General features: G+C 52.0%; 1 protein-coding gene across 1 annotated transcript in view; it reads right to left on the minus strand.

Moving 5' to 3' along the window:
- The window catches only part of TXNRD2 (thioredoxin reductase 2), a 45,898-nt gene extending 29,199 nt beyond the window's left edge, over positions 1-16,699 (minus strand). The window contains exons 1-7 of the mRNA XM_044921308.1: positions 16,634-16,699; positions 9,406-9,462; positions 8,727-8,868; positions 8,105-8,179; positions 6,227-6,305; positions 5,664-5,726; positions 1,846-1,916 (exon numbers count right to left, since the gene is read on the minus strand). Coding sequence (XP_044777243.1) covers positions 1,846-1,916; positions 5,664-5,726; positions 6,227-6,305; positions 8,105-8,179; positions 8,727-8,809 — 371 coding nt within the window. The 5' untranslated portion in view covers positions 8,810-8,868; positions 9,406-9,462; positions 16,634-16,699. The remainder of the gene's footprint in view (positions 1-1,845; positions 1,917-5,663; positions 5,727-6,226; positions 6,306-8,104; positions 8,180-8,726; positions 8,869-9,405; positions 9,463-16,633) is intronic.
- Between the last annotated feature and the right edge of the window lie 543 nt (positions 16,700-17,242).

Below are 17,242 nucleotides of genomic sequence, written 5' to 3' on the forward strand. Positions count from 1 at the left end.
ACCACGCCATACCACACTACACCATACCACACGTCATGCCACACCATACCACACCATGCCACACCACACCAAAGATGAACCGCAAACACCCCAAGGACGCAAAGGAAAATCTGACTTGTGGAAGCCCTAAAGGAAAATATGGAGGCTCGTTTTCAAAAACAATCTTAGGGGTGGAGCAGGCCTTCCTGAACATGCAATAAATCTAAAAGCCATTAAGTATAAAAAGAGATCTAAGGTAGGTTAAAAAAAATAAGAAAAAAACCATTTGTACATCACGCAAGTGAAATGACATGACAAGCCAAGAAAATGTGCAATAGAAATGGCCTGGGATCACAGCCCTAGAACTCAAACCAGCTGGAAGATAAGGAACAGATAAGAAAAAAGAAAACCAGATAGAAAGTGGGCCACGGACCAAGCTGACAACACACACACACACACACTCACTCTCACACACACTCACACATTCACAGACACACTCAGTTCTAAAGGGCTAGTAAACACACGGAACGATGACTAGTAATAGCAAGTGCAAATAGAATCAGGTCACGTTTAACCCATTAGCTAGCTAAAGATAAAAGAATAGATAACCCAGATATTTCAGCATAAAGGAAAAAAGTGATCGATGTCACAGAGTGAAAATTACGAACTTCTGTATGAGATAATGTCACCGAGTAAAAGGAGAAACCACAGCCTGGAGAGCCAGAGGAACGCGACAGAGGGATCCAAGCCTGTGTGAGCTTGACCACGGTCACTGGAGAGACCACACACGCCTTGGGCAGAAACAACCGGCGTTCACCCCCCACGGGAGCAGGAGGAGAGGCTCCTTCCTGTTTTACGGCTCATGAAAAAGCCGATGGCCCGGCCCAGTTGCGGGGGGTGGGGCAGGCAGGGGTGCACCGGGAACAGAGGGCAGCCCACCAGGAGGGAGCACCTGCCAGCAAGACGTGTAAAGCCCTGTACCTGCGTTCTCGGCTTGTAGGAAACCCCCGACAGGTATGTAGAACACACGAGAAGCATTATGACAGCAGGTAAGATGCACACCAAAGGTTTTCGCTGCAGCATTTCATAACGCCGACAAAAGGAGCCTAGTGAGATGCTCGGGAGTAGTGGAAAGATCAACTACACCACATCCATTCAAGGGAATCAAGCCCCGACCGCGACCAGAGATGCCTCAGGAAGTGGGAAGCAGTGATAAGGAGAGCACATGGGTGCCCGTTCACACACACGCCCACCCACCCTGGCACACTTCTCCACCTCTATTTTCTCAAACGCAAGTCCCAAGGCAGCTGAGAGCCCACTGACGACCAAGCCTCTGCTGCCCTCTGGTGGCCTTTCCAGTCCCTGCGAGCATGGAGTCCCCCAAATGCCACTCACAGGGCCTGTCTGGACCTGGAACCCCCCAACAGCCTGCTCTGTGGGTACAAGCAATACATTTGGTGCATGAACACCTGCTCAAGGAGTGTAAAACTGCTCACACACTGCACGTCTCATTTCCTGGGCTACAGTTTCTGAGAACTTCGGAGCCTTTGCTGCATTTCAGAGAAGCCCAAGGTTCAAACCAGAGGAAAGGGGATGTTTAATCAAGGCCTGCGGAGAGGCCAACGGCTTTCCCTGAGGACCTGGCCTCACTTTCTCCTCCTTGAATGTCCTCCCTCCGTGATGTCCCTAACAGGACACACTGGAACCCTGGGGCTCTGGGAACCCTGTTTGAAAACCACCGCCCCTAGACAGCAGCTGATGCATTTTGTAATACACGGGTGTATAACCAACATGTGGTTCTGAATGGTTCTGATGTTTGCAACGGTGAACAAGAGGATCTCCATTAAGGCACACGTTGGGTCTTACGTTTTTCCAGGGGATTCCTTCAGCCAGAAGATGTCGTCACTTGTAATTCCATATTCCAAGGCACCTTCGATCTATCCAGAAAAAAAAAGGATCAACGTGAGAAGAGCATCACTTGGCCTGTCTCCAGAGATTTCCCCCAAAGAGGATGACCATTCTGTAGACACAACTCAAGCAGAACCACCCCCAGCCCACCCATGGGTGCGCTTCCTTGCTCCACACACTGTTCTTCAGGTTGTGGCCTCTAGGGACAGGTGACCTGGCTATATCTGACTCGGTGCACCATCTACCTTCTGGGCAAAGCACCCAGCACTCCTTGGCTGTGCAAGGTGGTTGGGGAGCCGGCGTGTGGCCCACAGCCTTTTCCTCCCTGCTCTCCAGGGCCTTCCCCTTGATCCAGACGCTGGGCTGAGGGAAGACAAGTGGGGAGCAGAGTGACACAGGGTGTGGAGGGGCAGGCTGGCCCCAAGGGCACGGGGCTGAAGGCTGGACGCTCCTGGGCATCCTCCAGGGTGTATACCAGTGGAGCCTGAGGAGGGGCCGCTAAGCAGGCGGGGGAGACAAGGACCCGTGTCCCCTCAGTGGCCCACGAGAGTAAGAATAGCAAGATGTGCGGGTGGAGAGGAAGCGGATTTCAAACAGTTTATGATTCTAATCGGCAATAAAAATAAAGCCAGGAATTTCTCGGGTTTGTGTAAAGAAAACCAAAAGGTCTAGAAATCAAAGGAACTAAAACACAAGTGAGTCTTGGCAGGCCCCCGGGGAAGGGGTTGTGGTGGTAGGTGGTGGGACGGCTGCCTCCCCCTGGGCCAGATAACTCCTGCTCTATGCCGCCCTGGCCGGGGGACACATGGCAGCCGCCTAGCCGAGGTCTAGCAGGCTGGGGCCAGGCCTGTCGCCTCTGCAGGGCACCCTGGTGCGGGCACATATGTCGGTCTGCCCCAGATGACCGCCCAGCTCCTGGGAGCTGACTGTGGCCTTCAGGGGCTCTATGCAGAACTAACGTAGGCCTGGCTGAAGGGTCAGGGGTCACGAACGGTCGCCCACCTTTCCTCCCTTGAACAACAGCACCCCGCCACCCTACAGAGCCATGTAACCCGCCCAAGGGCCACCTCTGTGCAAGCCACCTGTCCCCTCCAGAGGCTGCTCTTGAGGGCCTTACAGCCAGACGGAGGCGTGGTGCTCCTCTGAGGACTGGAGGTGTGCGTTTTCCCCATGCCCCCTCTGCTCCCCATTTCCAGAGAAAGCACAGAACCGAAGATGGAGGCTTGGGATTCGGGCATCTGGGGAGAAACAGAACCACTCCCTTGTTCTTCCTCCATCTGCTCCATCTGTGCTCTGTCGGTCTAACTAGGAGGCAGAAGTGGCCTCCAGGCTCAGGGAGTCTGTGGGCCTCATGCACTTCGCTGCAGCCCATCTGGAGGCTCAGGGCTTGTGCCATCTGCTTCCCAGGGCCCCTGGGAGACCCACGAGGATGTGGCCTCGGCGAAGCCCCTTCTTGCTTCCCATCCCCCTCTCCACTACCTTGACCGTACGGCCCCTTCCTTAGCTCCACCTGCCTCACAGGAGTGAGGGCAGAGAAGCGCCCTCACAGCAGACTGGGCCAGGAGGGGACGCTGGCAAAAAATGGTGGCGTGAGGACCTCCCAATGTTCACCCTTCCATAAAAACAGCCAGACAACTAGCAAAAATAGTCAGATTCAACTTTTTGAGAACTCTGGAAAGTCTAGTCAAGAAAAATGGCTGAAACTTGGTATGGACAGAGAGTTTTGTGGAGTTGTAACGGACTCTAGCCTCATCCCTCAGCACAGCAGCAAGCTTGAGCGACGATGAGCGACTTAAGAAACACAGTGGGGAGAGCAGAGCCGAGGTGAGCCGGAGCCCTTGCAAAGCTCCTTCCCAAGAAACAGTCGTTGATCGACCTGGCTGGGGCTTCCCCAGAAGGCCCTACTCAAAAGGCTTGTCTTCAACCTCGCTTGACCTGGCCGAGGGCCAGAAGCCTCTCTCAGAGGAGGATCTGCCCGGTGACTGATGCCACAGCTGCCCGAAGCAACGGATAACAGCTGAAGCAAACAACACACCACCCAAGAGCTTAAAAGGAAAAGCCAGGGATGCCTGGGTGGCTCAATTGGTTAAGCGTCTGCCTTCGGCTTGGGTCATGATCTTGGGGTCCCGGGATCAAGTCCTGCATGGGGCTCCTTGCTCAGTAGGGAAGCTGCTTCTCCCTCTCCCACTCCCTCTGCCTGCCACCTCCCCTGCTTGTGCTCTCTCTCTCTGACACATAAATAAAATCTTTAAAAAAAAAAGAAAAAAGGAAAGCCAAGGAATGAGCTGTCCACAGGGGCTTTGAAAAGCTCCTGCATATTCCCGGGGACCTAGAAGGCCAGGTGTAGGCCCTGGGCTGCACACACACCCGGGGAAAGGCCCCACACAGCCTGAGGTCTCCCCTCTGGCTGACCTCGAGGCCCGGTACGGGCAGGAAGTGAGGGCTAAGGTAGAGTTTCTGGTGCCTGCCTGATTGCCCAAAGCATGCCCCCAAATGCCTACAGAATCTGTCAGCAAAGACTGGGCCGTTTCTCCAGGTGTTTCAGGAAATCTCTGTCTAGTTACTAGCTGACCACTAACCCAACTGAGCAGAGACCTCAGTGGCCTCCCCTGAAAAAGAATACAGACTTTACAAAATCACTTCAGAAAACCACCCGACATACAACAGCAATAAACAAAATCCTACGGTGGAGACGGATTCTGATTTCCAGAGTTAACGCATTACTTTATTTAAAATACTCATTTCTCAACAACCAAAAAAAATTATGAAATGTGAAGAACGAGGAAAGTATGACCTTCACACGTCATTGGAGGGGGTGGGGTATGCAAAATGGTGCAGCCGCTTTGGAAAACAGGCTGTTGGCTCTTCAAAAGGTTAAAAACTGAGTTACCCTATGACCCGTCAACTCCATTCCTAGGTATAGAGCCAAGAGAAGTGAAAACTTAAGTCCATGGAAAAACTCGTGCACTGATGTTCACAGCAGCATTATTCACAACAGCTCAAAGTACAAACAACTCGGATGTCCATCAATGGACAAGTGGACAAACAAAATATGGTCCAGCCACACAATGGCTCATTATTCAGGCGTTAAAAGGAATGAAGCTCTCACACAGGCTACCATGTGGATGAACCTTGACAACCCTCTGAGTGCAGGAAGTTGGGCACAAAGGCCACATGTTGTCTGATTTCATTTATGTCAAGTGCCCAGAATGGGCAAATCCACAGAGACGGAAAACAGGCTAATGGTCACCAGGGGCTGGGGAGCCGGGAACGGAGTGACCACTCACGGGACAGGATTTCATTTGGGGCATGAAAATGTTCTGGAATTAGGTAGTGGAGACTGACGGTTGCACAACTCTGTAAATAAACTAAAACCCCCCCGAATCGTACCCTTTAAAAGGGCGCATTTTATGGTATGAGAATCTTATGTCATGATTTGGGGTGGGGGCAGAAGAAGAGGGTTAAGTCCTGGATGTTCCAATACCTTGAGGCTGAGGAGAAAAGGAAGAATCAGCCAAGAGAGATAAAGGAGACCAGGGGCAGGGGTGTCCTAGAGCCACGTGAAGAGTGAGGGGATTTGGGGGTCCCTGTTGACCTGCTTCCATAGAACGCAGTTGAGAGAGCATTAGAAAGTGACCAGAGTGAATATAGAAAAAAACTTTTTTTTTTTTTTAAGAAAAGAAAGAGTGGGGGTGCCACTGGTGTGGGAAGCGTAAGCTGGGAGACCGTGAATGTGTCCGGGGTGCGAGGGAAGGCTGTGTGCTGGGGACACTCACGTGGGTGGGGTACCTCGGCCGCCCTCCAGTAGCAATGACGATGTGCTCAGCTGAAAGCAGAGTCTGAGAATAAACCGAGGAAGCTGTGGTCAGGCAGGTCGGCATAGGCTCCCAGCAGAGACCCACGCTTTCTAATCACAGCTCCTGCCCTGCAGCGTGGACCCTCCGGCCAGGAGCTCAGAGGCCCCTTGGAGCTGGGAACCTGTCAAGGGTCCTCGAGCCAGGAGGGGGCCCAGCAGAAGAGGGCAGGGAGACATTCTAACTCCAAGCACCCCGCGGTTTACAGAGCGCCCCGCAGGTGTCTCATATCCCTCAATCCCGCAAAACTCTGCGAGGGTAGGATCACCCGCCCTGTTGCCCGGCGCAGCGGACAGCCTGGTGCCACGTGCATCTCAGTGACGCGTTTCATCGCTCGCAGAGAATCACAACCAGCCTCAGGGGGATCGGCGGTCAATTCCAGCAGTGCTTATTACTGAGAAGAGCACTGAGGTCAAACAAGGGTGGAGTCCTTGGAAGGGTAAGGACCACCCGAGAGGAGCCACTTGGGAGAGCTGGGCACTCACCTCTTTCCCATCTTTAGCGACACTGCAAACCGTGTGCTCGTTGACAAAGCTGGCCTTGACGTTAAAGTACTTGACTTTTCTGCAAAATAACGATATGATTGTCAAATATTTCCTCTGCAAATTAGGCGTCACCTATGGGATTAAAGAGGGAGCAGATGGCGAAAAGGAAAGCTTGGGCCCACAGCCCCCTGCCCCCAACCCAGGCGGGGCAAGGGGCAAGTGCAGAGGGGCACCGGGAGGTGTGCAAGGGGAGGAGGGCCAGGGATCCCTGGAACTGCCAGGACAGAAGCCAGCTCAGGATGGCCCCGAGAGCCCAAGTACAGCCCCGGTGTGTGATGACAGAAGTGGCTAGGCCTCCCCAGGGTCCCTCCTTGTCACCTGGGCACATTCCAGCAGGGAGCAGAGGCCCCCGCCTGCACCCAGTTAACCCCGCCACCCAAATGACCAACTTCCCGCTGACAAGGGAGGGTGCCCACCAGATAGGCATCACCCCCTGCCTTTAGGGGACCGTAAGGCTGGAAAACAGGTATGATGAGGACAGAAGGGTGGTCAGGTGCAGGTGTGCACAGACGATCCACACCTTCTGATAATGAAGGCCAGTCTGTAGTGGTGGGTTCTTGGCGCCTTTGGTAATTACGGCTTCACCACCTCCTTGACTTTACATCCTCCCCACAAGCGAGGCCTGCACCCCCATGTGCCGCCTGAGCTGTAAGAACCAAGTCCTCACTCACCCCCACAGCCCAGTAACAGCCAGACGACACAGACACGGGTTCCGCACTGGCTTCCTTCTGGGGGCACCTCCAGAAGGTGGGATCGTTCGGACCTGTTTGGCACTTGCCTGGGAGCTGCCTGGGGCTAGCAGGAAGGAGGGCAGAGCCCTATGCTTCCAGCAAACTACCCTGGGGAATACTGAGCCCCACACAGAGGAAAAGCGACAGGATGCAGATTACCTCCCTGAGGGGGGACCCCTGGGAACACCCGGGATGGGCATGCGGGCCAGCTTCCCTGGCTCAGCTGGCCTGGGTTTCATGGGCACAAAACAGTTGTGTACTGTATAGCCCCAGGAAGACTCCTTGGAGCCAAGCAAATAGTGCTCAGATGAGAGCCACCAGACCTCTGAGGGCACAGTGTCCCCTCCATGACCTGCATGGGCAAAGGGCAGAGCTATAGGGCCAGGAGCGAAGCCTCGCCAGAGTCGAGTGCAGTTTTGAGCACCTCTCCTGGTAGCAGCTCCTCAGGGAGGATGCTTTGGGTCGGTATCCAGGTTGGGGAACCCCAAAGGGCGGATGGGACCTGGCGGCTTCAGGCTGGAATGATCATGTTGGACATTGCTTCAGCAGACAACATCAGGTGCCTTCATACATGCCCGGGGAGCCAGGAGGTGGGTGGTGAGGTGTGGGGTTCAGGGCTGGGAGCCTGGAGAGGAGCCTGGAGAGGTGAAGTGTGGGCTTCACAGGGTGGTGCCCGGGCATCCTCTTTGCAACAGCAACATGGGGCTCACTGGGCTCTTTCCACATCATGGTGGTCAACCCTGACAGGAGAAAGGTCACCTGCCTCGAGGAAGGCGCTGGTCACTGGGATGGCCCTCTCTGTGCCCCCATGCTCTGGCCCTTGGCCTCCCCAGCGCCAGCCCCGAGCATGCCTCCTCCCTGGTGCAGACCCAGGCCCCAGCTGTCCTGCCAACATGCCCCTCAGCCCCTGCTACTCCAGGCTCTGCAGATGCGAGCTTGCAGGACGGCCTTCCTTCTGCGTGTGTGCACCCCACCCCACGGGCGGGGACCTCTGGTCTTATCACTGCCGAGCCTCTAGTGAGAAAGTGCCTGCCAAGGGAGAAAATGTCCCCAGAGAAGGGGGGAGGGCCGCGCGAGGCCTCAGTACCTGTCCTGCAGCTGGACCCGGTGCCCCCAGTTCAGGGACTTCACGTGGTTCTGCACGGCCTCTGCCATCGTCCCCCTATTAACACACACCAAGACATGTCAGAAACCACCCCAGAAGCATGAACCGCAGAGTCCCACAACAGACGAGTAGACACAAATAGCCAGTTAGCAGAAATCCCAAGAAACAAGGTGATTCTAAAGGTGGAAAAATGTGACACCTATGCCCCTGGCCACTATCTCTGTCCCGGGTCTGGGGCTGTGGGCCACAGCCTTCAGGACACAGCAGTGGCCCTGAGTCTAGGTCATCTGAGAACCACTGAGGGGCCTGTGTGCAGCTCAGAGCAGACCAGGGGCCACCTGTGGAAGCCAAATCGGTTTCTCACCTCCCACTAGTGGCCTCTGGGGCCAGACTGTCCTTTGTGAGGGTGCAGGAGGCCCCCACCTCAACCAGTGGTGATAACCAAAAATGTTTCCAGACTTTGCTGAATGTTGGGGAGAGGGTGGGCCCCGGGTGAGCGCCCGTCTGGTAGCTCGCTTCTGTGAAGGTTAATGGGGCAGTAAGCCTCCCCCCCCGCCCCCACTGTGAGGAGCACAGAGGCGCAGCGAGTGGGTGGGCTCCTCACCAGTCATGCAGGACCGGCTGGATGGCCCAGCCATAGTGGGTGGCATCTTGGATCATGCCCCCCAGCAGCGCTGCCTGGTGCATCAGCTTCTTGGGGATGCAGCCAACATTCACACATGTGCCGCCGAGGCCCCATCTGGTACCTGGCATGTTGGGAAGGGCACGTTTAGATTTATATTCAGGGGACTGGAAGGCCCTCCTACTCCTCTACAGTTGTCTAAGAGCCCTTTAAGTTGGGGTGCCTGGGTGGCTCAGTAGGTTGGGGTCTGCCTTCGGCTCAGGTCATGATCCCAGTGTCTTGGGATCAAGCCCCGCATCAGGCTCCCTGCTCAGCAAGGGAGCCTGCTTCTCTCTCGCTCACTCATTCTCTCTCTCAAATAAATAAATAAAATCTTAAAAAAATAAAATAAAAGAGTCCTTCAGGTTGTTTGTAACTCAAGCACGCTCCAGGTGAACCCTGCCCTGGGAATTTACTCTCTGTAATTGTAGTCTGTGTTGTCTTTAAATAAGAATGAAGAACTTTAAAGTAATGGCAGCTGACTTGCCAAGGAGGACACTCGCCAGAGAGCCTGGCCAGCAGTGGTGAATGGTTCTGGGTTCAGCGGCTGCTCCTGTATGTGAACCAGGCCCCCATCCTCCTGCTCCCCCAAGACAGAAGACTCCCATCCGGGGCTACCTACCTCGGGGGGAAGGCTCCACGTAGTCTACCACGGCCACCTTCTTTCCCAGCTGAGCAGCTAGAACGACAAGAGGAGCGGGCAGGTGGGGAGCTGCTTAGGGGCTGGGGCTGAGGACCAGATGAAGGCAAGGAAGGAGGTGCCCACCAGCTCTGCCCCCGGTCTCCCCACCTGTCTGCCACCACACAGTTGTGCTGCCCACAGGTGGGCACCCTCAGGCCTCTTCTTGACTGCAGCCTTCATCCCACCCATCACAGTGCCAGGACCTAGTGGGACGCCCACCCTCCTTCACAAGCCCACTGCAGCCGCCCTGGGCCCAGCACACCCCACCCCCGCCTCCTGCCGCACCCGGTTCCAGCCCAGACATTCAGCATGAGCCCAGCGCCCACCTGGCACATACTAGCAGGTGTCACAGGAGCACCCACTCCCCAAGAGAGGCCCCAGACTCGGAGCTTCCCCTGGCTCTCTCCCCAAGCCCTCCCAGTGGACTCGCTCACCTCCTCTGTTCCCCACTGGACATGGCGGGGGGGCCCTCCACCCATGGTCTACTCTTGTGGGCATTTGCAGCCTCATTCTCAGGGCAAGGAACAGGAAGCTCCGAAGTCAAATGGCAGGTCCAGGGTCAGCCAGCCCCCACAGTGGGAGGGAGACCTGGGCTCCAAACTCCACCTCCTGCCTGGAGTCTCCTGGCCTCCCCCACTTGCTGTCAGTGGGTTCCTCCCAGGGCCACGAGTCCCAGGTGCTGACCCCATCACCAATTAGCCAGGGCTAATTGCGGGGCTTCCCCTTGGCTTGCCTGGGGAGCTGCACTGCCAACCTGGGCTCTGAACTTGACCGCCCCTGAGGGCATGCCCGACTTAAACATCGTGACCCGTGAGCATCTGACATACTACAGAACGCACATTCGATTCATGTCTATTGACCAAGATCAGAACAAAGTTTTAGAAGCCTTCACGTAAAAATCCATTTTGCTTGACTGACCAATAATGGGATTGCAGTGCTTGTTTTAAAAACTCCAGCCAAGGGGACTCTTCAAACATGCCAACGTCTGTTTCCCACAGCTGACCACGATGGGGCAACAGGTACTGGATTTATCCTTGCATCCGAGACAACCAAAAATCCAGGGGAAAGACATAAAATAGTGCTTTAAAGAAACTGAACATCAGAAGACCAAGGAGAGTGATTCTTGGAAGACAGGAAACAAATAAGGTGACGCAGCATGGGGAGGGGGCCCAGGCCGAGTCCACTGGACTCCCTGGCTGGGGAGAGGACTGGGATTCTGGGGAGACTGAGGCAGCCAGAGGTCCTGGAACAGAGGACCAGAGAGGAGAGAGCTGTACAGAACCCCAGACAGCTGATCAGTGCATGTGTGTGTGTGAGAAAACCACCTGAGGCAAGGAAAGAACCATCCAGAAAGACTAGTAGAGGAGACAGTGCTCATGTAGGGCTGGGAATAGTGCCTGTTCCCAGAAGTCAGACTGGAGAAAACACGTAATTCCTGGGGAGCTGGGTAAGTATTAAGGTCAGACCCCAGTCACTGAGAGTGATTGGGCACAGCTCCAGACCCACCGAACAAATCTTAAATGGAAGATGCAAAAGACTCAAACTCTCTTCTCTGCATCCCAGAACATACTCAAAAATGTACCTAGGAATCTAAAAATACCCAGAAGCCAGCAAGGGAAAGTTCAAAGTGTCTGGAATTCAATCAAAAATGACCAGGCATGCAAAAGAGTGGGAAAAGATAAGCCACAAGAGAGAAATAATCAGTCAATGGAAACTGACGAAGAACTGACACAGAATTAGCAGAAAAGAAGTAAAACGAGTATTGTAACTCTATTCCACATGTTCAGAAAGTTAAGGAGCAACATAGAAGATACAAGAAAGGACCCAAGTCCAATCTGTAGGGATGAAATTACAATACAAGAGATGAAAAACATACCGTGTGAGATTAATGGTAGATTAAACTTTGCAGAATCTTTTATTAGTGAATTTGGAAACATAGGAATAGAAACTCTCCAGAATGAAGACAACACCCATGAGCTGAGGGGAGACTTTGAGCAGCCTAATGTATGTGTGATTAAAGTCTCCAAAAGTGAAGGAGAAGAGGAAGGGCAGGAAAATTCCCTGAAGAAATAACGGTTGAAAATTCTCACAAGTTGATGAGAAATCCACAGACTCAGGAAACTCAGTGAACTCTAGCAGAAAAATAATTAAGAACTACACCAAGGTGCACCCTCTTTAAATTGCTCAAAACCAATGAAAAGAGCAAATCCTGAAAACCACCAGAGACAAAAAGACACACAACAAAGGAACAGAGATAAAAAGGCAGCAGATGACATCTGAAACAATGCAGGGAGAAGCCAGGACGGCAACATCTCTAAAGTGCTGTGCTGAAAAAAAAAAAGAAAAACTATCTACCTTGAATTCTCCACCTAGCGAAATTATATATTTTTAAGATTTTATGTATTTATTTGAGAAAGAGACAGAGAGAGTGAGAGAGAGCGCGTGCTTGAAAGCATAGCAACAAAAGCTTGAGCAGGGGGAGGGGCAGAGGGAGAGAGAGAGAATCCCAAGCGGACTCCCTGCTAAGTGCAGAGTGGGAGAGGGAGAAGCAGGCTTCCCGCTGAGCAGGGAGCCCGATGTGGGGCACGATCCCACGACCCTGAGATCATGACCTGAGCCGAAATCAAGAGTTGGATGGTTAACTGACTGAGCCATCCAGGCACCCCCCCGCCAGAGAAAATATCTTTAAAAAAAATCAAGGCAAGATAAAGATGTCTTCAGACATACAAGAGCTGAAAGAATTCATTACTCTTAGAGCCACACTACAAGAAATGTTCACGGACATCCTTAGGGCAGAAGAAAAATGATACCAGATGCAAACTCAGATCTATACAAAGGAAAGAGCAGAAATGGTGACTACACAGGCAGATCTGTAAGATTTTTTTCTCATTAGTTTAATCTTTTTTGGAAGGTAACTGTTTAGACAAAATATAACAATGTGTTATGGGCCTCATAACATGTCAAAGTAAAATGTGCGGCCACATGGTTTTGGTACTATGTGTGAATTGGACCATAGCACTTGCAGGTAGACTATGACAAGTTCAAGATGTCTTCTGCAAACCCCAAGGCAACTACCTAGCCCCATATTTGTTAAGTGAACTCGAAATGGACCAGAGGCCTAAGTGTTAGGACTGAAACTGGAAAAGTCTTAGGAGAAGACACAGGCATACATCTTTGAGAGCTTGGATTAGACAACTGTTTCTCAGATACCAAAAGCATAGCAACAAAAGACACACCAGGTAAACTGGACTGCCATCAAAATCAAAAACGTTTGTGCTGCAAAGAACACAATCAAGAAAGTAAAAAGATAATCCATGGAATGGAAGAAAGTATTTGCAAATCACATATCTGATAAGGGTCTAGTATCCAGACTATATTTACATAAGAGTATGGAACATATGCATATGAACTCATGTAACTCAGTAATAAAAAGACAACCCAATTTCAAAATGGGCAAAGCTGGGGCACCTGGCTGGCTCCAATGGGGGAGCGTGAGATTCTTGATCTCGGGGTTGTAGGTTCAAGCACCACACTGGGGGCAGAGATCACTTAAAAGAATAAAATCTTAAAAAAAAAAAACAGGGGCGTCTGGGTGACTCAGTTGTTAAGCGTCTGCCTTCAGCTCAGGTCATGATCCCAGGGTCCTGGGATCGAGCCCGCATTGGGCTCCCTGCTCAGTGGGGAGCCTGCTTCTCCCTCTCCCTCTGCTGCTCCCCCTGCTTGTGTTCCCTCTCTCGGCTGTGTCTCTCTCTGTCAAAATAAATAAATAAAATCCTTAAATAAATAAATAAACAAACAAAAACAAAAACTGGCAAAGCTTCTGAACAGACATTTCTTCATAGATATGCAAATGGCCAATAAACACACGAAAAGATGCTCCATTGTCTTTAATCATTAGGAAAATACAAACCAACCACAGTGAGATAGTACTTGACACCTACTCAGGATGACTTGTAGTAAAAAAAAGACAGACATCAAATGGGGCTAGGATAGGGGCAAATTCGAATCCTCCGACAGTGCTGGTGGGAATATAAAATGATGTAGCCACTTTGGAAAACAGTCTGGCAGTTCCTCAAAAGGTGAAACCATACCACTCAGCAATTCCACTCCTAAGACATCTACCCAAGAGAAATGAAAACATGTCCCCGCAAATACTTGCGCACAACGTTCCCGGCAGCATTATTCACCATAGCGCAAAAGTGGAAACAACCAAATGTCCACTAATGGCCAAGTGGATAATAAAATGCGATCTGTCCGTGCAATGGAATGATATTCAGCCATTACAAGGAATAAAGTACCAGCGTATGCTCTATTGTGGATGAACGCTGAACATAGCACACTAAGACCACATGTTTGTATGAAATATCCAGAATAGGCAAATCCATAGAAACAGAAAGCAGATTGGTAGTTGCCTGGGGCTGAGGGGTGGAGGGGCTGAGGGGTGGAGGGGCTGAGGGGTGGAGGGGCTAAGGGGTGGAGGGACTGAGGAGTGGCTGCTAAGGGGTACAGAGTAGTCTTGGGGAGTGATGACAATTTCTACAACTGATGTGGTGATGGTTGTACAACTCTGTGAATATACTAAAAATGAATGAATTATGCATGTTACATGAATGAATAGTACGGTATATGACTTAATCTCAAAAAAAGCTATTAGAGGGGCACCTGGCTGGCTCAGTTGTTAAGCGTCTGCCTTCGGCTCAGGTCATGATTCCAGGGTCCTGGGATCGAGCCACGCATCGGGCTCCCTGCTCCACGGGAAGCCTGCTTCTCCCTCTCCCACTCCCCTTGCTTGTGTTCCCTCTCTCGCTGCCTCTCTCTCTGTCAAATAAATAAGTAAAATCTTAAAAAAGAAAAAAAAAAGCTACGAAAAAACATACGAAACAGAGACAAATCTGACAAAAGCTGTATGTTGAAAACTACAAAAGATTGTAGAAATAAATGAAAAAAATACCAAAAGAAGAGATATACTACATGACCTAGCTGCTCTATTTTAGGCATTTATCCAAGAGAATTGAAAACATATATCCACACAAAGACATAACCACAAATGTTCACAGCAGCACTGTTCACAGGAGCCCCAAACTGCAAACAACCCAAACGTCCACCTGCAGGTGAATAGACAAAGTGTGGTGTATGCATACAACAGAATACTGATCAGTGATAGAAGGGAATGAACTCTGGACACACACAGCATCACAGATGAATCTCAAAACAATTAGGCTGCGTGAAAAAAGCCAGAGAAGTAAGAATACATATTACATGGTTCCATTTATACAAAATTTTAGAAAATGCAAACTCATCTGCAGTGAGAGAAAGCAGATTGTTGGCTGTCTGGGGATGCGGCAGGGAGGGGCTCCCAAGGTTTGAGGAAACTTTGGGGTTTGTTATGAGCTGAGTCACGTCCCCTCCAAATTCTTGTTGAAGCCCAAAGCCCCAGAACCTCAGAATGTGACCTTATTTGAAGACAGAGTCTTTATGGAGGTGATTAAATTAGAATGCGGCCCTATAGATGGGTCCTACTCCAATCTGACTGGTGTGCATATAAAAAGATGAGATCAGGACATAGACACACAGAGGAAAGACCCTGTGAGGACACTAGAAATCATGGCCATCTACAAGCCAAGGACAGAGGACTCAGAAGAAACAACCCTGCTGGCACCTTCACCTCAGACTTCCAGCCTCCAGAGCTGCCCCAGCAAGCGAATACGGGGGTGATGGATACGTTCGCCAGCTTGACTGGGGTACTTGGTTTCGCAGGTGTGTGCATATGTCAAACCATAGCAAGTCGTCCACTTTAAACATGTCTAGTTTGTTTTACATCAATTATAGCTCAAGAATGCTGTAGAAGAGCGCCATCATCCACAGGGAGAATGTCGCTGTTACAAAAGCAAAGACAGACCTGAGAACAACTGCAAGTTAGCGGAGATGTGTCTCTGGACACCGGAGTAGACGAAACATCTAGGGCTTTCTTCTGCTCCAAGGGACATCGCTGGGACAACTGGCTGTCTGTACCCTCTGTTTCTTGCGGTGGCCCAGTGGAATGAGGACTCGTGTCCCTCTGTGGGCCCCCATATCCACTGGGAGACTTCCCAGGTTCCTGCCCCCCACCACAGGCTGGCACCGTCCTCTGCCCCTCGGGGAAGAGCAGTGGACAGCAAATTTCCTTTATGCCGACTGTGATTCTAAAAACCCAGGATCTGACGGCAGAGAGCTGGAATTTCATGGTCAGGGTGTCTGCTCAACTCCCTCTTGTTGGGGCCCCATTTCTCCCCTGGCTTCCCCCCCTCCCTCATCCACATCTGCCTCCTTATCATTGAGACGGGCAAGCAGACTGCTAGGCGCTCCTCCAGCACAGTGTAGAGCTCCCAGGGAAATGCTGGGTCTGTTCCCCACCCGGATTAGTGGCAACCTGTAACACTAGGTCTCTGGATGCCTCTGGGGCCAGCCCTTTCATTCCACACATCTTTACTGAGCACCCTAGGGTGCCCCAGGCCGTTCTGGGTGTCAGGCTGAGGAGAGAGAGTAAGACACAGAAAACGGAACAAACCTTGATCTCTGCGGGACATGCCAGGGCTAAGAATGAGGACAGTGGAGCTGGGGACAGGGACCAGATGGTGGGGCTGTCATTCTAAGTAGGACCATCTCAGCAGCAAAGACTAAAGGAAGGTGAGTGAACCTTGCAGCTAATCAGGCAGGCAAACAGAAGACCAGGCTGGGCAGACAGCCAGGGCAAGAAGCAAGGCCAGAAAGACCTTCAGGAAGCATCTGCAAAATACCGAGGCGGCGAGGGGCTGGAGCGGCACAAGAGGGCAAGGTGTGGGTGGTGGGAGACATGTCAGATGGGTGGGGGCAGATCCCATGTGGCCCAGTGCTGGAGCCCAGGAGAGCAGGCTAAGACCGGGGTACCATCCTGGCTACTGGGTGCTGCACAGACAACTGGGGAGTGGCAGGGAGTAGGGCACACTGACAAGGGTCCTGGGGTGACTCTGGACGTAGGAACCCAAAGGCCGGCAGGCCAGCTACAGAGACAATGCCCTCTGCATAGCCACACAGGGCGCTTCTCCACCCAGCTTCGAGAACAATGCAGCCCTCTCGGGGCGGGGGGGGAGGGTGCTGAAAACTTGGAGGCCCTACCACACTGGCAGGACGCAGGGCACAGGACACATACCTTCCTTGGCACAGGCCAGGCCACCAGATCCCCCGCCAATCACCAGGAGATCATAGTCCTGCCGCCCTGCTGGGGAAAGGGGTGAGAGGTGAGTGGAAGGGCCAGGACAAGTCTGGGGCCCGGATCCCGCAAGGTGCCACACGATTTCCAAAGGGCAAGCAGCTCTGCCCAGTTAAATGTGGTATGGGATCTATGTTATTGGAGCAAAGCCCCCAGCCCGTGATGGTCCGGGTGACAGCGCATCACACATCAGGGCAGAAGGCAACCACAGTATCCATCATCACGCAAACCCCGAAAGTAAGCAACGGCAGGTGAGGGTGGCCCAGGGTGCATAATCACCTTGGCAGCAACAATCAGGTCAAGAAGAAGGTAATTTAACTGGCAGGACTGCTCTGAACTTAAACTTCACTGAACATTCTAAGCCAAGACACGGGATTAAAACACTTCTCGAGTCTGTCTTTCGGTTACAACAGTCACCTTTTGTTCTTTTTTTTTTTTTTTAAAGATTTTATTTATTTATTTGAGAGAGAGCACATGAGAGGGGTTAGGTCAGAGGGAGAAGCAGACTCCCCATCGAGCAGGGAGCCCGATGTGGGACTCGATCCAGGG

This window comes from Neomonachus schauinslandi, chromosome 14 (assembly GCF_002201575.2).
Source record: "Neomonachus schauinslandi chromosome 14, ASM220157v2, whole genome shotgun sequence".
NCBI classification, from domain to species: domain Eukaryota; kingdom Metazoa; phylum Chordata; class Mammalia; order Carnivora; family Phocidae; genus Neomonachus; species Neomonachus schauinslandi.